Source organism: Arachis ipaensis, chromosome B03 (genome assembly GCF_000816755.2).
Source record: "Arachis ipaensis cultivar K30076 chromosome B03, Araip1.1, whole genome shotgun sequence".
Taxonomy (NCBI): Eukaryota; Viridiplantae; Streptophyta; class Magnoliopsida; order Fabales; family Fabaceae; genus Arachis; species Arachis ipaensis.
Genome location: NC_029787.2, coordinates 119,629,012 through 119,653,060, shown reverse-complemented (window position 1 = coordinate 119,653,060; position 24,049 = coordinate 119,629,012). Strand labels below are relative to the sequence as shown.

The 24,049-nt window shown below is 33.8% G+C and overlaps 1 protein-coding gene and 1 long non-coding RNA gene across 15 annotated transcripts; one reads left to right on the top strand and one right to left on the bottom strand.

Moving 5' to 3' along the window:
- On the bottom strand, positions 1,135 to 4,885 carry LOC107633621 (uncharacterized protein At4g04980). The gene is made up of 9 exons (XM_016337226.2): positions 4,561 to 4,885; positions 4,355 to 4,472; positions 3,801 to 4,094; positions 3,608 to 3,703; positions 2,475 to 3,448; positions 2,235 to 2,400; positions 1,972 to 2,136; positions 1,741 to 1,893; positions 1,135 to 1,650 (listed from the first exon to the last, which is right to left on the bottom strand). Exons 2-9 carry the CDS (start codon positions 4,418 to 4,420, stop codon positions 1,432 to 1,434), a joined length of 2,133 nt encoding a protein of 710 aa, XP_016192712.1. The 5' UTR covers positions 4,421 to 4,472; positions 4,561 to 4,885; the 3' UTR covers positions 1,135 to 1,431.
- Positions 6,842 to 10,537, top strand: LOC107631020. Of its 14 annotated transcripts, none has more exons than XR_002359771.1 (10): positions 6,844 to 7,109; positions 7,447 to 7,643; positions 7,732 to 7,857; positions 8,130 to 8,465; positions 8,712 to 8,938; positions 9,089 to 9,249; positions 9,411 to 9,501; positions 9,893 to 9,964; positions 10,072 to 10,143; positions 10,307 to 10,537. It is a non-coding gene; the product is annotated as an uncharacterized LOC107631020 (long non-coding RNA). The 14 variants fall into 14 exon arrangements; XR_002359770.1 differs by having other exon boundaries at positions 6,845 to 7,109; positions 9,411 to 9,467; XR_002359768.1 differs by having other exon boundaries at positions 6,842 to 7,109; positions 7,447 to 7,504; positions 7,586 to 7,643; positions 9,089 to 9,964.

The window sequence follows — 24,049 nt, the reverse complement described above, 5'->3', positions numbered from 1 at the left end:
TCTCAAAAGCAACGCTTTTGAAACCAAAAAGTGTTGCCTTAATCTAAAGCAATGGCTGCATATGCAACGCCGCTTAAAAACGTTGCCTTAAGTCCAAAAGTGTTGCCATAGATCAAAAGCAACCTTTTGTCAGCTTTTAGACAACACTTTTTAAATGTTGTCTCAACCTGAAAATGTTATAGTGCACCAACGTATATAACTCGATTTTAGTTCTACTTCAACAGGTGTAAATAAATGTGGCAGTTGGAGTTGGCATTTTATTTAGTTTACGATAACAAAGAACCTTATAGGCGGTTCGCAAATCATGCATATGCCAATATGTATTAATGGCCTCAATTTGTTAGGTGATACATTATTTAAAAGTTTAATTATGGAGATACTTTTTTCAATCAGCAGTACATGCAGGACAAATTCAAAGGCAAGAAAACCATGATTTAACTAAAACTCCAATAATAAACTGCTCACATACATCTCAAAAGATCACAATTTTTATCCAAAAATGTGTCTATGAAAAAATTTCAGTCATACATTTCATCCATTATAGATTCTCCAACACGTCTCCTACATGTCTATTATGTCAGGAAGAAAATGAAACAATAAACCATTATCTGTTCCAGTGTAAAAATACAAAATTGATATGGCAAAAGACAGAAATGAATGCATGTATACTTGGATCTAGAATAATCAACTTCTTTAATTAGTGGAGTTCAATAGTGAGTCTTCTAGAACACCAACCAGAGGCAGCAGGCTTCTTCTCACGGCGATTTTGATATAGAGTATCTGGAATGACCGAAATCAAAGAGTATTTAAGTAACGAGTTACTCCTTCGGAGATGATTGTTACCAACGCTGCCAAACATTATTAAGAAATCCTTGCTCATCTGCTGCGTCCTCAACGCTAGCTCCCTCTTTGTTATACCTTTTCATTTTTTTAGTTTACTTAATTACTTTTATCTCATCTGTGAGTGAAATTAAGTCTTTAAAAAATCCTTTCCTTTTTTTTTTCGCTTATGTCCTTCATTTTGGATAATATTTTTTTTTCTCTTCTGATGAATAAAATAAATTAAATGTCTTTAAAAAAAAAAAACTAAAACTCCAATAATATATAATATGTAGTATATATAGAACATACAGATTAGAGCATGAAGCTGCAAGTTTATTAATTAGTTTAGCTTCAATGCTTCATCATAATAATATTACAATAGAGTTTCCATAATTAATATTGAAAACTCTCCAAGCATGACTAGTTCCTAATAAAAAAATTTTAAGATTTAATCTCCAAGTAGCCAAGCAACATTTACTATACACATGGCTTTTTGGAGCTAATAAAAATAAAAAAATAAAGGGGACCTCATATATATACATATATGGGTTTGAAACCAGATTTTTTTTGTTTTGTTTTGTTCTTTTTAACTCCATATTATTAATTATATCATGCAATTTTCTTTTCTTTGTTCATGATTGAAATGGATGGATTGATAGGGTTCTTCTCTATTTCCTGTGCTAGTTCTCTTGTTAGCCTATCAGCACGATCATCATGTCCACCAGCGAATGTATAGACTCTGAAAGCAAATTGGAATGCCTTCCATAGCAATTTGCAACATTCTTGTTTTGCTGCTTCGTTCTTGCTACCATCATTATCTCGCTTCTCCTGCAACATATATACAAGTTTAGCAAATTGCAAATTATATATATATATATATATCCTAATTATTAAGTTGGATAATGGATATATATGTACCTTCAGTGCTAACTCCATGCAATTTGAGGAAACGTCCACCATTGCTTCCTTGATTTTTACTAGAATATGGAAGTCAAATTCGATGTTATGGCTTTTAAGTTTCTTTGCTTCTTCATCTTTGGTTCGTTCCAAGGCATCTAAATCGGTTTTGATCTGCATTATTATGTTTCATTTTTAAGGTATATAGTATTAATAATTTATATTTAAATGGTAACAAATTTAGTTACCTACCTTGTTGAAGTAACGTTCAACCTTGTCAAGTTGGTGAGCCAATGGAGACACAAGATTCCAATTTCGAAGTTCAGAGAGTATTGAATCCAACTTATCGTACATTGCTGCTGCCATTCTTAGAGCTTCCAACTTCTTTGTGGGGAAACCTTCAAACCGCGCTAGCACCTAATAATTGAAACAAGAATCATAACACATGAATAAGCGTAGCAAAGATGGATCCATAGAAGATAAGCTTATTTATTTTATCTAAGGTAGCTAGAGACCTGTGATTCATCAGTGAGTTTCTCAAGAACGGATTCAACTTCCCTGTGAGACTTGTTCAGTTCGGCCATTTCGTTTATCTTCATGTTGGTAAGAACAGTCTTCAGCTCTACGATTTGTTTTGTGTACTTCTCAACATCTTCTTCTATTTGTTGGAAGTAAGTGGATCTAATAATTCCATTTAATATATATTTTTAGTTGCCGAAACAAAATTTGAAAGATTTCAATTGTGGCAAGAATACCTCTTTGTCATCTCAGCTAAAGCGTCGGCCATTCCTTGTTTTCCAGCTCCGGTGGCGGCAGCCGCAACCCTCCTCCCGCCGGAGGGTTTGTTGGTGACGCTAGAGCCTTCCAATTTTCCCTTAAGAGTTCGGTAAAGGGTGCCTAATTGTGCTGACCTTTTCAACTTAGTAGTTGCCTTGGCGCGCAAGGACCTACTCCCTACTCCACCGGGAGGAGGAGGTGGTGGCGATCCTCCACCTCTACGCGGCGGCATTGGTGGCGGTGGCAACATTGCATCTGCTATTCCAGGTAGTTGTGGTGCTGGTGGAGAAGAAGGCGGCAGCGGAGGTGGTAGTGTTACAACTGATCCTCCATTGAGTACTGGAGGTGGAGGAGGAGGAGGAGGAGGTGGTGGTGGTGGTGGTAGAAGTGAAGGTATTGGTGGTGGATTGGGATTTGATGTTAAAGTTGGAGGTTGGTGAATAATAGTGTCGAAATGAAACCCTAGTTGGTGAGAACTAGTTTGTTCCTCGATTGTTTGATTGTTAAGGTGTTGTTCCTCTTGAAGCTTGATGCGCGTTGGTGACATGTGGAAAGACAAGCGCTTGATATCGATAGGGTTGAGTTTACCGACGGCTTGAACCCTGAGGGAATAAAGAAGGGGAGAGGCGCATGGAAGAACTGATGTTGGTGTCATCGGAGAAGACGAAAGAGAGAAGCTGTGATTGCTGCTTGTTGTATCTGAAAACGAATTCAACGATTTATTGCTCCTTTCATGCTCCTCCTCCTCTTCTTCTTCTTCCACGTCATCGAACTTCTCACTTGCCAACTTCATCAAGCTCTCTAGTGTCACCAACATGCTTTCACCAATTTTGCTCATGTTGCTTTCATCCTTGCATGTTGGTAGCACGATTTTCAGCTTTTCCTTCAAATCATTGTTCTCCATCCACGACTCTCCAAGACACTTCAACGCCGAGCCCAAATACGCCATAGCCTAGTAACATTTTCTATTCAATCAATATTATTATTAATACAATTTAAAATTTAGTATTAGTTGAAAAATATTAGATAATAATTTAGTCAAATTTATCAAATTATTTAAAAATTCTCAACTATTAATTTCACATTAAATTAACGATTCTTGAAAAAAAACCTGATCCGTAGACTTGTCTTTAATCTTTGCCACTTCCTTTTTTGGTATGATCGCTGGATAAACCTTCTGGAGATCCTCCAAGGTTTTCAATACAATCTGCACATGATTTACAAATTTATAAAACACAAGTTCATTATGATGCCAACAATGATAAGGAGAAATTAAAATAATAATATAATACAATTTTTCTGACCTCACGTAAGGAAGCAGAACTGTTACATAGAGAAAGATCCATGATGTCCCTGAATGACATTATCTTCTTATGGATCTCTACCATTAAAATCAATTGGTCTGCTCCTATAAATGACAACTCCATTGAATCTCCATTATACTTGTGGCTAATTTTAATAGCTGGTTTTGGTATACACTTAGTATAACACTTATTATCATTATTATTATTATTAGTGCTCGGTTTGCTCCTTTTCTTTTCTTTTTCCTTTTCCCTTACCCTTGAAGACTTCTTGGGCGACCCAAACGCTTTTATTCCCTACAAAACCATATATTACAAATGGTGTCATAAAATCACATATTGTATAACATTTCATATTAATTGCTAACCCTAAACTGAATTTCCTTTCCTAAACCTTCTATAGCTTTTTCAGAATTTCATCCCTGAGAAAAAAACCTATAATAATTGTCTCCATTTGAAAGGTTTAATGATACAATGCAATATCATCTTCCTTCAAATAATTTTCTCTAATATCCATATATTGAGTTTGTTCTGGAAGGGTTTACAGAGCTATTTACCTCAAAAATATTCGTCTTGCGGCGAAAGAGCATTGGCTTCAAACCGCAAAAACCCACATTAGCCATGCTTTAATATTATAATTAACTCTCTCTATATTATATATCTTGACTGAAAAATCTGGAATTAACAAAGCTAAAAGTGATAAGAAAATATATCATATTATTATAGAAGAATCAACAAGAGCTGAACAGATTAATGTCCCAACCTGTTTTTTAATTTCTTCCTGCAGGAATATAAAAAATCAATAACAGATTGTTGTCGGAAATGAATATTAATTAACAAATTAGGTTGGTAATAATAGTGCAAAAAGGGAGACATATATATGCATACAAATAAAAGATTGAGGGTTATTGGGAGAAGGGGCAAGGAGGAAAACCAATTAAAATAAAAGATAAATTTTTTAAACGGAACTTTCTCAAAAGAGAGAGCCAAGGAGAACAATTGAAAGAGGAAGAAGGGTTTTAACAAACATGCACTCCCCCCCTTTCCATGAACAAATAGTTTGAATATTTTAGGGTTTTCAATGCTATCCTCAACGGCTAAATTAACTGATGCAATCAAGAAAAAAAGGCTGAATTATTTGCTGGCTTGGCTTCTTTTCTAAAATTAAGATAACATTAATCAACAAAATTTTCTCTTGAGATTTTCCCGTTTCCCATTCATAGGAATTCTTGATATGGGACTAGCATTTTCTATATTCAACCTCATTTTTCTTTTCTTCTAATCCTAACAAACTGATAGATAAACATTTAGTCCAGTGCGTTCCTTTCTTTTTCAACAAAGATTGATTTTTTGACTCCCTTATTCTTGGGAATTAAGATTTCTTATCTGTATTTGGTGGTTGAGATTTATACAAATATGATGAGTAATATTTTTATAGTTATATATCGAGTTAATACTCAAAATCGTCCCTAAAAGATCACGCGTTCTCCGTTTTCGTCTCCAAATAATTTTTTTAATCAAAATATTCCTTGAATGAAATTTTTTAAATCGCGTTCGTCCTTTTGTTAACCTCGTGACGCTACCATTAGAAATCTGCTGACCTGGAACGTGAGCTGGCAATACAAGTAACACCTGTCATGGTGTGTGTGTTGCTGACGAGATATGTTTAGAGTATTATATCAATTTAGTCGCTAAGTCTCAAATAAATAAACCCTAATTCCCATCCTCTCACGAACATGAATGCCTTGCTTGAGCGTTGTCGCAGACCCAGCAGCTATTAAGGGAGGAGGAAGTTGATTTCGGCGTCATGATGGGGAGCGGAAGTGGAGGTCCCGGTGGTGGGTAGCCGTCGCACTCACATGGTAGCTATACTTTGAGCTCGTTCATGCGAAGAAGAAGGAAAAACGATGAGGAAAGCTATTTTTGCGGTTTAAAAACTTTAATTAAGAAATCTCGGACATCACAGAATTCAGATAGGTTGTTTCATATATACTTATCCAAGATATCGGGTGAGTTTAATTTTGTATGAATGATAGCATCATCTTGGCTTTCACTTTTTATGTGGGGTTAACAGTTTTATTCAATGTTTTTAGAAAGAGAGCCATTGTAATTTTTTTAAATGGATCGAAGAAAATAAACTTATAGATGTTGCAGAATGTCCAAGGGGAATCCTAGAAAATGAAGAAGAACTGAACATTGATTATGAAGATTGGAAGGTTAAATTAGCATGGAGAATAGGTAATTTAGAAGTAGAAGTTAGAGTACTTAGAATGTTAATATGTTTCATGTTCACTAGTCTGATGTTAGTCATCTTAGTAGGAGCTTTACTTTGCATATCATATATGTACAAGTAGGAAACAGTGAATGTGATATGGTGGTATGATTTAGGGAGTTAGTTTTTTTGTTCCAGCATCATGGTTAAACTATTACAATATGAAACTAGAGCTTATAAATGGCAACTTGGATTTTGAGTACACCTGTGAAGGAAATATATTTATACATCACTCACACTGTCATATGTAAAGAAGTAAATGGCAAACCAGAGACATAAAAAGATAATAAAGTTCCTAAAATTTCGTAATATAAAGTGTTAATATGAAGTTTTCAACATTGTGTTTGTCACCACAAAATATAGTAAAGTTCCTAAAAGTGATTCCGCAGAAAAACTTCATACCAAGACAAAATATGCATCCAAAATAAAGGCCTTACAAAACAGGGAGACTTGATAGTGTTTAACACAAACATATATTTTCTAATTTATAGCCTTATACAAAAAAAAAAAAGCATATGTTTCGATGATGGTCTTCAGATAACGTAATCTTTCTTCCTTGGCCGTTTGAACCCCGAAGTCACTACAAAAAAAATAGATTTTTAGCGACAAACTTTTAGCGGCAATAGTACTATTGCCGTAAATTCTCTTCTCAAAACCATTTTTTATTAGCAATTATATATTTGCTATTTATACTATAGATTATAATGGCCATTTTAACTATTGCCACTAAAAAAAGCTAAAATTTTAAAAATAAAAAAAAATTAAACCGTAAAATGCGAAATCATTCCTCTCCGTGCCTTGCCACTCTTCCTCACACAAACAACTCTCTAAGTGCCTTATTCTCTCCGAGAAGTGATAACCACACACCAATCTTCTTTTTCTCGATCTCGCTCTCGCTTTCACATCTCCATCATTTCATGTTCTTCATCGCTCAAATCTCTTCCCAGATTTCATCTCAATCTTAATCGCGCTCTGAATCCTTTTCTCGGACAAGCTTGTGTTGATTTTGATTGAAATCTCAACGGCGCTTTAGTAATCAGGTATAAGTTCCTTAATTCTCTTTCAATTCTGATTCTTATGCTCCTAATTTGTGTTCTATTGCATCCTTTTTCCATATCTCTTATGAATTTTTAGTTTTACCTGAGTTAACTTTTCTCCTACATTGGATTCTACTATTCTTAGTTTCGATCCTTATCGCATGCACTTATTACAGGTTGAATTCGTCATTCAGTGATTAAGAATAAAAATTTTGAGGGTTTTATTTGCTCAATAATTCAGCAATGTGTTATCGGTTTTAGATTTTGATAATTTGATTTATTTTTTTGGCTTTATCATTTTTCCCTTCGATTTTCTAAACTTCTTTGAAATTCATCGCAGTCGTGGAATCCGCCAACAGAGTTAAACACATTGAGTTCATAAAGGCCTGGCACATCTTGTAATGTACATCACTGTAATAGCTTATTTTCTCATGGCAAGAACATAAGATAATTTATATTTTATTTGTGCTTGTTAATAGTTTGGACCATATGCTTGGAAAACATATAAGGAAGTGTACGATGAAGTTCTCCAAATTGGTTCTGCTTTAAAAAAGCCTCTGATGTAAAATCTGTAAGTGAATGCTTTTAAAAGATTTCCATTGTTAATTAGAAAATTATTTTGTAGGTAATTATGAAAATATTCATATCAATAACCATGGAGATAGAAACAAAAGGAAGCGGTGATGAGATGAATAATTCACCATGTTCCACACTTGATTTATATAGGTTATTGAAGAGATTCATATAAGAGGTATGAATATGATAGTTTGTAGATTGGAGTCTTGGCTACTATACCGTCATCCTATAAATTTTTTTTATCACAATAGATACGTGTGTGCTTTTTATTTGGTCTTATATGAGCTTAGTTATCGATAAAGCAAGTGTTTTATGTGACTATGACAAATTTTGGTAACTTATATAATTTGAAATGGGATATCTTGCACGGTATGAGGTGCTGGTTTGTAAACACTAAAAATCTTGCAAGTGTGCTGGTTTTTGCCTAACTCTAGTTGATCTTCTCAGGTATGTGTTAAATGTATGGTGGGGTGTTGATTTCTAATGATGCATGTGGGTATGCAATAAGTCATAAAGCGATTCTTGGACCAATTGCCAGTGTGGAATTATGATTCTGATGAGAATGTTGAGAGTGGTAGTAAGGCTATGGTGGTGGAAGAGAGTGGGAATCATAGCGGCAGAGGGAATGGGAATTTGAGCTTGAGTGGCGGTGTCAATGGTGGAGATCAGAAAGGGAAGAAGAAAGGGATGCCGGTGAAGAATCTCATGGCCGAGAGGTGGCACAGGAAGAAGCTTAATGATAGGTTGTACATGTTTAGGTCTATTGTGCCAAAGATTAGCAAGGTTTGTGATTTGTGAAGCTTTTTGATATTTGGACTATTGAGTGAGAACAGTAGTTATAATTGTTGATTTGTTTAAGTGTTATATCAATTGGCTGATATTGATGCTTTGGTGTCTTCTTGAATTACTGATCACATAGATGTTCATGACAAGTTCTACCTCAGATTATGGTGTTAATTAGTTAATGCATTTTTTTTATGTGTTAAGGATTTAGGGATTATACATTCTAATGTATTTCATTGTTCATAGATGGATAGGGCTTCGATACTTGGGGATGCAATCAACTGCTTGAGGGAGTTACTGCAGCAGATTAATGATCTTCACAATGAACTGGAGTCAACTCCACCTGGTTCTTCGCTGCAATCTTCCACCACCATCCTTCAAACTTTAACACCCACGCCGCAAACCCTTCCATGCCAGGGGAAGGAGGAACTGTATCCTGGTGTCTTGCCATGCCCCAACACCAACTTGCAAAGGTAAATCTTTCTCTATGAAGCCTTGTGAGGCAGGTAATTGTGTTCATAGGTAATTATGTATGATAAATTAACTTGATATACTTAAATATGTCCTCTGTTTTTTATTTTTCTTTCTTCCAATTTAACATGAAAGTTTGAATTTTTTTTAAGGTGTGGTGCTAGATAGTCTGTAGATCTAAGTTCATCAAATGAAGAAGCACTTGATGGAATACTTGGATTTGGAAAAGCTAATTCTTCATTGATTTCACAACTTACTTCTTCTGGAAAAGTAAAAAAGATGTTTGCTCATTGTTTAAATGGAGTAAATGGAGGTGGCATTTTTGCAATATATTTTTATCAGTTTACTTTTCTGAAATCATTTAGTATGTATCGATGGGGTGCTTCAGTAACTAGTCACGTCTCTTAGTGTACCAAATGACTTCTAGTATCTCTCCATTCAGTTTTGTAACTGCTATTTGTTTCGATGTTGCAGTGTTGATGATGGATTTCCACTTGTCACTTTCTATTTTGAAATGGACTCTCTTTGAAGGTTTATCCACATGATTATCTATTTGCTTCTATAAGTACACAACAAACTCATGCTTTATCTTTGTCATTTACTTTTCAAGTGTGGCATAAGCTTTCTGTTTGAGACTGCAGTTCCAGTATAACATTAATTTGAAAAAATTTACTAGCATAGATGATGAGGGAAAGAAATTAGATATGTTTATGAAATAAAAACAACTTATTAAAATGTAATGTAATAAGAGATATCTTAGTATTCTTTTAAAAATGAGCAACTATATCAATGACAACATGGACACTTGCAAAAAGTACGGCTTGCATCAATCTTCTTTTCTCATATTTTCCAATTTCATTCCATTTGAAAGCGTGCAAAGCATCACATGTAGTGCCTCTTAATCGTTATGTATAATACTTATATAAGTTAAATACTAATATAGCCTGTCTGCATAGGGTAACTTCTGGTGCATTGGTTGGAAAAATAGTGGGACTCAGTCCAAAAATAAGAAGAATATGACTTTACTGGTTGGTATTTTTCTTAAAAATCTTTGCCCATGACAACTTTATGATTTATCGCTATTATGCTTAGTAATGTCTGAATTTCAACAATACTTTTCATTTATCTATTGCAGATTTGGTGTTTTCAAATAAACTTGTCTTTTACAACCTTGAAAGTCAAGATATTGGGTGGACCGAGTACAATTGTGAGTATCATTTTTCGGTTTTTTTGAAAAGAAAGTCAGGTCGCATTATCTCTTTGCAAGTCATTTAAGTTTAGGTTAAAATTGGTAATAAAATTACAGGATTTCAATTTTAATTCAAAATTGACTTCTTACATGTCATAATATCATTTTTGTTGCATGACAGGTTCTTCAAGCATTAAAGTGAGGGATGAGCGAATTGGCACAGTTCTTTTAGTTGGCCTTGTATCTATACAAAAGCATTAAAGTGAGGGATGGTCTACTTTTAATACTGATATATAGGATTCTATCTACACAAAAGCGACTTGCAAGTCATTATTTTTGGCCTTGTATCTTTTTTAAGAGAAATTTGTGTATAAATATTTTAAATTTAATGAAATATTTCATTTTGTAGTAATTAATTTTAGTATATTTATATTATATACAATAATATAATAATTATTGGTAAAAATAATTTGAAATTTAAAAAAAGGATAGGTTGTTATTTCTAAAAGATTATAATTAAAAAAGTCTTAAGATTTTAGCGGCAATAGTAATGACAACTAAAAGTGAATAACATTATAATTTTAGAATTATTTTTAGTGGCCATATAAATTGCCGGTAAAATGGGTTTTGGCGGCAATAGTAATGGCCACTAAAAGTGAATAACATTGTAATCTTAGAATTACTTTTAGTGACCATATAAATTGCCAATAAAATGGTTGCTAAAAGTTATATACTTTTTGCGGCCATTAAAACGGTCTTTACCAGCAAATGTTATAATTGTCACTAAAATCTTTTAGCGACAAAGCATAAAACGGCTAATGTCTAATTGCCGTTAAATGTATTAGTGACTATTTTTATTGCCACTAAAAGCAAAATAAATGGCCGCTAAAAGTGATTTTTCTTGTAGTTAGTCGGCACAAAGGTCATGAGACTTGCAAGCTTCTTGGTTGTCGCAGCACTAGATCCTTTGATTATTCCAGCAGAAATTGGAATTGTTGTAGTTGTTGCAGCAGATTGGGAAGAGACAGCTCTTTTTCCTTTTCCCTTAGAAACCTGAAGCTTTGGTGGTCTTCCCCTCATCTTAGCTTGCATGACATATGAAGTAAATACATGAATAGAGAAATACAGATTCAGGCATATAAAAATGAAAACAAAGTAATTAATCAAACTGCTACAGATTCAGTGGGTGGTGACGGTTGTATTTCTTGGGTTGCTGGGATTCCTTTCGGTTGGGTCAGGACTATCTGTGGGGCTGCACTCGATCGTTGTGGTGGTGGAGAAACAGACACTGGAACAGGATTAACTGGGGTAACATGAGCAGCATCATTTGGGAATTCATTTGGTGCATCTTTGTATTAGGATCAACAACTGCAAGTTGTAGTTGCATTAACCTTGCTTCTTCTTCAGCATCAGCTTGTTTCTTCAGTTTGCATGTTCTCTTGTTGTGTCCAACCTCACCACAGAACATGCATCGGATGGGGTTATATTCTCTCTTCATCCTTGTCTTGGAACCAGAGCCTCCTTCATCTTTGTCTTTTCTTCTATTCTTTGTGGGTCTACCTGGTTTGGGTTTAATTGGAGGAAGGATTGGTGCAGGACAACCTATTTTTTTCCATAAGTCTTGGCCCTTGACTGGGTTAACATGGAAAGCATATGTTTTTCGGTATGATTCCATGGTTAACCACTCATGGCAGTAATCCTCAGCCTTCTTATCATTCTTATCTTGTATACATGATATGGCATGCATACAAGGCATACCTATGCATTCAATTATTATTTCAGACTAATTTGCATTATTAATATAGTACATTTGCATAAAGATTGAGAAAAGATACCTGTCAATTGCCAGAATCTGCATGTGCAAGTACGCTTTCCTAAGTCAACAACCATTGTGCTTGGCCAGTCGTAAACCTCGTATAGGTCCTCATTCTGATCACCACTCCATTATGGGGACCAATGCTGAGAAAGCTTTATCATTGCCTCAAGCCTGCTCTGTTGCACTGGAGGCAGAATTCCCTGGTAGTTTTTCAGTTTCTGCCTATTGTCGATCATAGTCTTCATTATGATCCTCCTAACTTCCTCTGCCAATGTGAGGATAGGCTTCACCCTATCATGCTTGGTCCTTGCATTAAACGACTCACAAGCATTGTTACAGATAGTGTCCATTTTTGGCCTCTCGCAAAAATGAGCTTTAGTCCATGCTTCCTTCGGCCACTTATCCAGATAAGCCCATGCTCGTTCATTTATCACCTTGACTCTCTTCATGTTTCCTTCAAAGTCACTTACAGTCCTTGATCTAGCACATTTTCACACCAGCTCCTTTAGTTGTATACTCCCCCACTGCTTCGAGAAATTCCTTCAGAGATGCCAGACACAAAATCGATGGTGAACTCTTGGCATCACTTCCTGCATGGATGGAATTAATCCCTACAAAAACAGTTTACAGCGATAAGATGTTGCATTAACACAATCCTCAAACAAAATTTCATTAAATCAAATAAGTCCTCAATAGATATTTCATTAAATCAAATCAGTCCTTTAAAATCTTTTCGGGTATCAAATTGGTCCTTACCTTCTGCATATCCGAGATAAAGGCCCATCCATTTTCCTTGTAGTCACCAAGGTCATTGTGCAGCAGTTCAAGAAACCATTGTCAGTTGTCTCTATTTTTGACTTCCACAATTGCATAAGCAATCACGAACATGTGATTGTTGGCATCCTGGCCACAAGCAGTCAAAAGCTGCCCTCCATGCAAGGTCTTCAGAAAGGCTCCGTCCAGGCTAATCAATGGTCGACACCCGGCCTTGAATCCTTTCTTATAGGCGTCGAGACATACATAAAACCTTTGAAACTGTGGAAGACTTTCAGGCATGGGAATGACACCAACTTGGACTGTTGAACCTGGGTTGATGGTCCACAGTTGGTTAGCATAATCCCAGATAAGTGCATATTGTTCAACTTTATCTCCTTTCACTACTTTTCTTGCTGACTTTAAGGCCTGGTAATGCAGGTACTATTTAGCTTAATGTTGCACTTCCTCACAAACCAGTCATTAACCTCTCTATGCTTCATAGTTGGGTGCTTCCTAAGCTTAGGATCCAGCTTACTCAAGGTCCACTCCTGTGTTGTAGCCCTGTTCTTTCTCTTCCTAGCATATGTGCGTTCATCAACTAATGTCTTAATCTGCCATACCCCATTTTGCTTGTTACATGCACAATACACAACCCAGGGACATCTCTCTGTTTTGCATACAGCGCTGAATCTGATGTTATCATTTTTAGTAAAAATAATATTTCTACCCCCATTGTATGGTGTAATCCCTAGTTGCATTCATAAAGTGGTGCTTCGACTTAAAAATCATGCTAACCTCAAGCTTCAAATTCTCGAATTTTGCCTTTTCATTGTATGGTGGATACACAGTAGCCTCCTCTTCATCAGAGTCCAACACCTTATTCATATCTTTCGAGTGCCAGGAGTCACAATTAGATTCACCCTCACTTTCAATTTCCTCTTCCGAGTCTGTCAATCCAAGTACAACAAAGTTCAGTGTTCCAATCAACATCTATCATATAAAATACCATGAGGAACATAAGAAAATCCAATCATGACTTACCAGAATCAGATGGCTCGTTCTCTTCAATGTCTTCATAGCTAGAGTCATCGGTGTCAATAACCTTTTCAACCCCTCTAGAGGACGCTGGTCTGTGCTTCTCTTTGAAATCAACTTTTCTTAGCCTTTTACTGTTGAAGTCATCACTGACACTGTCAGTGTCACTGAGATCTCCCAAGACTCTAGTGGGTTTATACAAACTGTCCTTAGTACTCTCATATGAGTCATGAGAGTCACTATCATCCTGAATTGAGGGTGGCTTAATAGCTCGACCAGACCTTGTGAATTGCAGAGGTTCTTTGTTCTTATTTTGAAAATGTGACTTCTTTGGAGGTTGATGGCCACTTCTTGGTTTAACAACGGACGTCACAGGATCAATGCAGGGTTTGCAGGTTGGGAGAAACTTTTTGGTTGGAACTTGGGTTGGGGTTTAGGCTTTTGTGTGGACTGAGAACTGCACTTTTTGGTGGGATGAGAATTGGACTTGTCAACAGGCTTCTGTGTGGGCTGAGAGGACCTTGTATTGGACTGCACATAGTCCATTTTCTTGGGATTAGGATTGGGTCCAGCAGAGGTGGGAGTGGCTTTGGCTTTAATTTTGGAAGTGGAATGGAGAGGGTTAGCAGAATGGAGAGGGTTAGCTTTCAATGGCTGTGGGCAATTTTTTGTGGGCTGGGATGCAATTTTCGTTGCTTGCATTGCAGGCTGTGTGCTAGGCAGCTTCAACAAAGAGGCATTCTTTGGCAGAATTACTTCATCATCCTCACTCATGCATTCCACCACGTGTGGCTCTGAAATCCATGTTCAAAGAATATGTTCATGACATTGTGATTCATTCTACAAGTCTTACACATTTTAAGAAGATCTTTATCGGTCTCCAACTTTTTCAGCCCACTCTCAAGCGACAGCCAAAGAAATTTCAACCAACATATGTCCCCCTTCCCCTCCCCCTCCCCCGGCATATTCCAGTTCCTTATAGTATCCTTTAACAAAAAACACATCAAGCGTATCCCCATCAACCCCCATTAAGACTTCTGTATTATCTGGTTCATAGATTCTACTTCCTTTCTCATCATTTTTAAAATTTTCACCATGATGAAATATGAATGTCATCGGAGGACCCTCCATCTACATAATAGCAAACAACAATATTAAGAAAAAAAAGTCATTGTAGCAAGCCATCTAAGACCCTATAAAAATTTAAAACAGAACATGCATAACACTAAATCATCACCAACACAGCAACTAAACCGGTAACCATTACTTCATTAACACAAACAATAGTTATCATTTTTCTAAGCCACAAAAACAGAGTCTTTCCTCAATTACGCATATAACCGATCATAAACCAAACCCTGGGATGAAACCCTAGACCCTATGCACTAACAGATTCTTCACGATGACACTCAATCATATAATGGAAAAACTAGGGGTTTACATAGTGTTACCAATTTTTTTTACAAGATACAAAAAACTTTACCTCTTACTTCGAACGCAGAAACAATACTGTGTCGTTGCCTTCAAGTTTTCCACCAAGCTCCAGAACTGACGCACGAACAATGCTCCACGACTACTCTAATGGTTGCGGCCGATGGCACGGTCTTCTTCGTCTTCGTGATGGTTTCTTATGGTTCAGAGAAACAGAGAGTCACGATGAGAGTGGAGAACAACAACTGAGGACTTGTTCAAGAGACAATGTGCAAAACGTTACACTCTACTCTCAAAATGGTAGCGTTTCACAACTTGCATAATCTTAAGGTCTCACTGCGACGTCATTTGGTTGGGTGGGCTGCCAACTCACGTTCCAGGTCAGCAGATTTCTAACGGCAGCGTCACGAGGTTAATGGAAGAACGAACGCAATTTAAAAAAATTCATTCAGGGACTAATTCGATTAAAAAAATTATTTGATAAATAGTTTTTAGAATTTAATCCACATGTCTACATTTATTTATTGGATAAACATTTTGAAGGATTACCATGTGTTCATAACACGTAGCGGAAGAAAATAAGGTAATTCTAAAGATCTATTTTGTACTTAAACTTTATTCCAATAATATACAATACATAGATCAGATCTAAATACCTGTGTACGCTAGTAAAAATCATTTTCTCCTTCGATGGTACGAAGGCGCTATGCGTATCCACACTGAAACCAACTTTTGCTGTCAACTCCTTGACCAATGGACATCTAATCTAAATTGAGAAACCTCTTGCAATTCTTTTCATGTCATCAAATTCTTCTCCAAGAATCAGGCTCACATACGTTTATGTGTGTAGAGGTAAAGGAATAAAATTCTTGTTATTCTCTCTTCTATATGATTCCCCTATTCTTGGCATACACATATATATAGTATGAGATTTGTTAATGATTTTAAATTTGAATCCTTCAAATTTTATAAATCATATCATAACTCAATTTGAAAACAGAATCAGTTAGGATCTCATCCAAATTTAGAAATAGAATAACTAATTATTCTCAAATCTCATTTAATATTCTCAATCATCATACTATTATTATATTCTTGGTGCTAGCAAAGAATATAATAATATTCCATTTGAATTAATATAATTATTTATTTGATCAAATCAAAATAATAATTAAATAATTCTACAGCAAAGATTAGAACACTCGTTAGTGTGTGACCCCATAGGTTCAATACTAAGCGGGTAGTAAATTAGTCATACTAAATTTACTAATCAAGGTTGGCGTCTAGCAACACTCCTCAAGGACCTGATAGTATGAAGTAATATATTTTTACTAAGAACCTCAGAAGAACAAAGTATAATTCCTTCCATCTTTCCAGCTCTTGGTAACCCTTAGAGTATGGTTTAATTGTCAAACTCTAACTTGTTACCATTATTATAATGAACTGTAAATGACCTAAGAAACTCATTTCTTCATTCATTCAATCCCCTTAGCCAAGGTTTTATTCATCTCAGTCATTATAATCAGAGCTCAAACTCTTTACCGAGAGTTGACGGATTCCTTATTGACTAATCATTAATTCTACAAGTATTTAAATCATACACAATATCCATTCAACTAGCACCCTAGGGTATTAGGTGTCCGAAATTACAATGTTCATCTTGAGAATATCCTATTGACAAATATGCAGTAATTATAAGCATTAGGAATTCTCAGAGTGAGTCAGTTTAATGGTCATATCTCTATATGCACCATCTATATATATAATTTAATAAATGAGATATATTAATCTTTATATATATATATATATATATATATATATATATTGATCTTTCCGGATTATTAATGTCTTTTTTAATAATCCTATGACCAAGAACAATTTAGATTAAATTATAAAAGATTCATCTCTCAATATTGTGATCACTATCACAATGATAAATCTCTAAATTTAATCAAGGACGTTATTATATTAACATTTTAATATAATAACAATAACAAATTATTTAACACGTCATTGATTGGATTGTGGTCATACTACTTATTCCCAATAATCTCCCACTTGCACGAGAGCCAATCATGATAGATTGGATCTTGGGCATACTATTATCACAATAATCTCCCACTTGCACTAGAACCAATCAATCATGTGTATAATTTTTCAATGCACATTTGTGTTTATCAAAACTCTTTTGACCTTAAACACATTTGCTCTTGAGTATATTTACTTGACCTTTTGTAAAATACACTTAGTGCATAATAAATATCACATTTTCTCAAAACATGAAATCTCCCACTACAATAGTGCATAATTTTATTTTAAGAACAATCCTTATTGAACATGATTATAAAAAAATTAAATAACCATTAGATCTATCTTTATAGAATTGTATCATTATACAAATATGCTACTTTTCAAAAAATTAGTTTGACGATCAAACCTTTTATACTTTTAGTAGAAAAATATATCGCTTATTGAGTGGTAAACAATTATAATAAAAGTAATTGTACTCTCATTCTTTCTTTAAGATGGAATCTCTTTTCTAAAAAGGAGTTTAACCTCTTATCACAAATACTTTGTCATAAGAAGAGTGATAAAAATAATCTCATTATTTCTTTAGGATAACCAATAAATCTCATTTATCGGATCTAATATCAATTCTATTGTTGTGCAATCTCTTAACACATATAAGACATCTCCAAACTCTAATGTTCTTGAGTTTCAGCTTATGCCTTTTTCATATCTCATATGGGTAAAAAATTGATTTAGTGATAAATTTGTTAATTTAGCAATATTTCTAAAATGTGGTCTAAATATTTAACAAATAGTGATCCTTAGCTAATTTTTTTGTTTCTTAAACATGATGAAGTACATAGAGTACTAATATTTGTGCATTGAGAGAATCTCATTCTCTATTCAATAAAATATCAATTAGATAATTAGAGATTTTACTTTAAGTTCTTATAATAAAAATAATCAATATCTTTATTATTAGTCAAACCAACGCTTAAGAGCAATTTTGATTGGCATCCTCAATACTCATATTGAGTTTTTTTCTAAAAAGATCACAAATATTAAGGCCAATTATAAATTGTTTGTAACAAAATAAATCTTCAAAAATGCTTGCAAGAACAATTCTCGCAAAAATCATTTGTCTAATGGCATTCTAACTTCTAAAGTTGCTTAATTCAAAATATATTGGCCAATACTCCCATGAGTTTAAATAAAATCTTTGATAGTCATACTATCTTATTTTGTTCAGTAATAAATAGTGGGTATATGCTTTTGAAATTAGAACTCGTGGTTGTCAAAACAACCCATATTGTAATAAAATAATATTTTAGATACTTCACAAGTACTGACTATTCTATCACCAATTTTATTAGACAATATTATTTCAATAGGATTATCATGTCCAAGATAACCCTTTCATACATAAGAACAACTCTCAATGTATAGCCAATTTATTACTTTCAAGTATGTCATACGAAAGATTGACATATTTAAAAATTTAAAATATGAAAGTAAATTAAGAAATCTATATTTCTGTCAAAATTATTTAGAATCACGAATGAATATCTTGGTTGTCAAGTTGTTACTCACACCTATTCCAAATAAACATGATTAAATTGTATCCCATACAATTATAATCCCAAATAATTATCGGGTTGTCAGACAATTATTTAACTGAATTATATTTTATACCCCTAGGTTGTCTAGGTTCAAGTATAAAATTAATTCTCCTTATACATCATCATATACATAAATAAATTCTATCTTTGAGTACAAGTCTCCTGATTGTCAGGTTGTTCCTTGTAAACAAGAGATAAATTTATTTTTAGCAAACTCCTAACTTTTAGGATTTATCTCACTTGTTAGAGAATTTCTACCAGTATTCATAGATTAAATTTTATACTCACAGGTTGTCTAGGCAAAATATAAAATTAAATTCCTAATACATCAAATGTATATACTAATTATTATCTTAAAAATAAAACTCCTGATTGTCAGGCCGCTCTTTATAATCAAGAACATTAGAAAAATTAATTTCTAAAATTATAGTGTTCAAAATACATAAATCACATCAAAATTTAATTTTTAATAGACTAACTTTTAGCCTTATAAAACTATCAAATCAAATTTGACATTCTCAATATATATAAATAAAAGAAACAAACAAAAAATTTATTTTTGTATCTTATTTCTTTTATGTGACCAAAGTCATCATGAAATCAAATCAAATATTTGATTAAAATTATAACTATTATTTTTAAAAAATAATAATTTAATCATAATTAAATAATCAAAATTAAAAATAAATTAACTATTAATTTATTAGAAAATCATTTATATGAAAATAACTACATCACATGCTTAAAAAATTTTTGGAATTAATCCTATTAATTTACAAATTTTAAGAAAATAGGAATAAAATTTAAACACAAAAAGCTAAAACTCTGATACCACTGAAGGATTACCATGTGTTCATAACACGCAGCGGAAGAAAATAAGGTAATCCTAAAGATCTATTTTGTACTTAAACTTTATTCCAATAATATACAATATATAGATCAGATCTAATACCTGTGTACGCTAGTAAAAATCCTTTTCTCCTTTGATGGTACAAAGGCGCTATGCCTATCCACACCGAGACCAACCTCTGCTGTCAACTCCTTGACCAATGGACATCTGATCTAAATTGAGAAACCTCTTGCAACTCTTTGCATGCCATAAAATTCTTTTCCAAAAATCAGGCTCACATACGTTTATGTGTGTAGAGGTAAAGGAATAAAATTCTTGTTATTCTCTCTTCTATGTGATTCCTCTATCTTGGCATACACATATATATAGTACGAGATTTGTTAATGATTTTAAATTTGAATCTCAATTCAAATTTGAATTATATCTTGAAATTCTAAATTTGAATCCTTCAAATTTTATGAATCATATCATAACTCAATTTGAAAACAGAATCAGTTAGGATCTCATCCAAATTTAGAAATAGAATAACTAATTATTCTCAAATCTCATTTAATATTCTCAATCATCATACTATTATTATATTCTTGGTGCTAGCAAAGAATATAATAATATTCCATTTGAATTAATATAATTATTTATTTGGTCAAATCAAAATAATAATTAAATAATTCTATAGCAAAGATTAGAACACTCGTTAGTGTGTGACCCCATAGGTTCAATACTAAGCGGTAGTAAATTAGTCATACTAAATTTACTAATCAAGGTTGGCGTCTAGCAACACTCCTCAACGACCCGATAGTATGAATTAATATATTTTTACTAAGAACCTCAGAAGAACAAAGTATAATTTCTTCCATCTTTCCAGTTCTTGGTAACCCTTAGAGTATGGTTTAATTGTCAAACTCTAACTTGTTACCATTATTATAATGAACTGTAAATGACCTAAGAAACTCATTTCTTCATTCATTCAATCCCCTTGGCCAAGGTTTTATTCATCTCAGTCATTATAATCAGAGCTCAAACTCTTTACCGAGAGTTGACGGATTCCTTATTGACTACTCATTAATTCTACAAGTATTTAAATCATACCCAATATCCATTCAACTAGCACCCTAGGGTATTAGGTGTCCGGAATCAAAGTATAATAAATACATTGTTAATTACTATGACAGTCGCAGGTCAAAAGAAACTCTATTACCATGTTCATCTTGAGAATATCCTATTGACAAATATGCGGTAATTATAACCATTAGGAATTCTCAGAGTGAGTCAGTTCAATGGTCATATCTCTATATGCACCATCTATATATATAATTTAATAAATGAGATCTATTAATCTTCATCCAATGAAGACCATTATATATATATATATTGATCTTTCCGGATTATTAATGTCCTTTTTAATAATCCTATGATCAAGAACAATTTAGATTAAATTATAAAAGATTCATCTCTCAATGTTGTGATCACTATCACAATGATAAATCTCTAAATTTAATCAAGGACGTTATTATATTAACATTTTAATATAATAACAATAACAAATTATTTAACACGTAACTGATTGGATTGTGGTCATACTACTTATTCTCAACACATTTATTTATTTCCTACAGTATCTCTTAAATCGACAAACTAAGAATTAATCTATTGTAAATTGTAATTTTATTTAACATTTGTTGCTAATCACAATAAATTGCTGCATGCACACGTGGGTTTCAAATCTCGAACAATTATTTAAGCAAAAGTTAATCACTCTAGTTTTATACCTTAAATTTTTGTTTTTGGTTTAAGAAGGACACAATGGCCCAATGTTAAAGTTTAACAGACAACGGGGTCAGCCCATATGCATATCCTTAAAAGTTGGACTGTTCAATTCAAATTTGGCTCCGTCAAGACCCAAAATAACACTAGTTTCATCAATGACAAAAACAAATTTCAAGACCAAAAAAAAAAAAAAAAACTTGTTTTTGCCACTTAGTTACAAGGATTTCGGATTTTTTACCCATATAAAATAAAATAAAATAAAATGGTTATTTGTCAGATTCTCCTAATCTAATTGTGATTACAAATTTGTCCTTCTATATATGTAAATCGTTACAGCTATTGAAGTTTTATAATTTATTTGTAATACCCAAAAACTTGCAGATTTACTATGGAATTTTTTAATTCCATTAATAAGTAAATGGGTATATAGGTTTTACCGTTTCTCATAAAACTTACTCACCTAAGACGATTTACGACCAAATTTTTTAAGGTATTTATTATGGTACGATGATAAATTCATACGTACCGATATGTTTAAAATATAGACAAATAACAATAAGATATGTGGAATTTATTTTCCATGTCAGCATTTAATTTTTTTTTAAATATATAGTATATCACCACTTTTACTAAAACACCCTTTTAATTAAATAAAAATAAAAAATATTTATTTATTTAATTTTATAAAAAGATTTAAACATTCTTCTTTTATTTGATTAGACAAAAATACCTTTTTAAATTAATCAAATCTTAAAATTCAATTTATCCTAATTTTATAGTTCAAAAAATTGAAACAACAAAACAAAAACACATTAAAAAAACAAAAAATTAAAATTGTTCTTCATCTGTGTTAAACATATTAAAAAAACAAAAAACCAAAATTATTCTTCATCTAGGTTTAGAAACCTTCTCGTTCACGCCTCTGTAAGTTTCAGTCTTCTTCATCTTCTTCTCTCCTCTTCCTATCCTCTTTCTCTCTCTCTGCTCCTCGATCTCTCTCATCTGTCTCACTGGGCGTCGCATACAAAACGCCATTGTTTTGCTGGGATGCCCTAGCCAATTACCCAACCCAGCAACCTTAGCTCCACACAACGGCTAAACGCGAACCCATCCCTCCCATCACCCTCGAGCTCCTCCTTCCTCTCTCCGTCATCGATCTCACTCCCTCACCTCCGTCCATCTCCCGCCGCCGTAGCCGAAAGGAGCTTTAAAGCCACCGTCGTTATCGTGCAGCTCTGTTCCACCATAGTGCAGCTACTGTTTCAGCTTTAAAAGCACCGTCGCGCAGCTCGGTTCCATCGTCGCCGGGCTCGCCTCCGTTTTCCGTCGCGCATCTTTGTTCCATCGTGCCCGGTTAGGGTATCCTGGTCAGGGTCCACCGCCAATGGCACGAGGCCCGGTGGTGGGCCTCCATAGCCTTTCCCTGTTCCGCCACAGTTTGGGCAGCGGCCTGTGGGTCCTCCACCACCTAGTCAGATGGTGAGAGGGCCTCCTGCTCCGCCAAGGCCGGGGATGCCCGCCCCGCCTCCGCCTCGTCCTAGGATGCCTCCTCCACCTGGTAGCGGCGTTCCGGTGTTCGAACCTCCTTGCCCAAGCATGCCTCCTCCACCGAACCCACAAAACCAGCAACAGCAGTAGTGGTAATGAACTAGGTAATTTCTTATTTTTTTTCTTCTTCTATTTTGATTTGTTTATGATAACTAATATAGCTTGTGTTTTATGGTTATCTAGCATAATTTGCGTAGGATTATATTTTTCTTTTTGTTTTTGTCTAAGATTGTGATGTCTTGATGGACAAGAGTGGTCATGGAAGTTCATGAAATTAAGATACAATGGAAATTTACAGTTTTGAAATAAAAATGGAATTGTTCATCGTGTATTTTGGTATTATAATTTGTAGATCTGTTAGAATGCTTTCACTAGAAGCAATTAGCTGCAGAGAAAGAAGACAGTATTTGGCATATATATCATAGTCATACTCATAAACAGTTTATGAGTATACTTTTGGATATAGGGTATAATTCTAATGAATCATTTTGTTAGTTTATGATTGAGTAACAGAAGGAAATCAGTTAGTTGGTATGAAGTTTATTAGTATAATATGCAGCGTTTGTTTAGTAGCATTTCATTAAGTTGCATTGTTTAGGTATATATTTTATAACACAACAGGATAAATATACAAAAATACTATTAACTTAAAGATTGAAAAGAGTGTGAGGAATATATCGTGCGTAAACATGGCATTAATTGGGAAATTGATCCCTAGACTACAATAAATAAAGAAAAACAAAAATACAGAATATACATATAAATATAAATTATAAAATATAATTACATAATTTAACAGTAAACTATTGCTAGATATACGAAAACAACGAAAGATAACGAAACAAAATATCATGATGATGTCACTTTGTTACTAGTAAATCATTGAAGTGGATAAGGATTCATGAAAAAAGTATAAACTTTATCCTGCTGTAACGATTTATTTGTTAATGATTTACTTATCAATGGAGTTTAAAAAAATTGCTTATAAATCATTGTAGGCGTTTTGGTATTATATATTATCAGTGATATAATTATTTGTGTTTCTTTTCATTAGTTTAATTTTTATTAAAGAATAATTTTATAATATATTAT

Coding starts and splice junctions, on each gene's coding strand:
- LOC107633621 (XM_016337226.2), bottom strand. CDS start 4,420: ATGGCTAATGTGGGTTTTTGCGGTTTGAAGCCAATGCTCTTTCGCCGC. Junction 3,449..3,607: donor AAGACAAGTCTACGGATCAG/GTTTTTTTTCAA, acceptor AAATGTTACTAG/GCTATGGCGTATTTGGGCTC. Junction 2,401..2,474: donor TTAGCTGAGATGACAAAGAG/GTATTCTTGCCA, acceptor TGGAATTATTAG/ATCCACTTACTTCCAACAAA.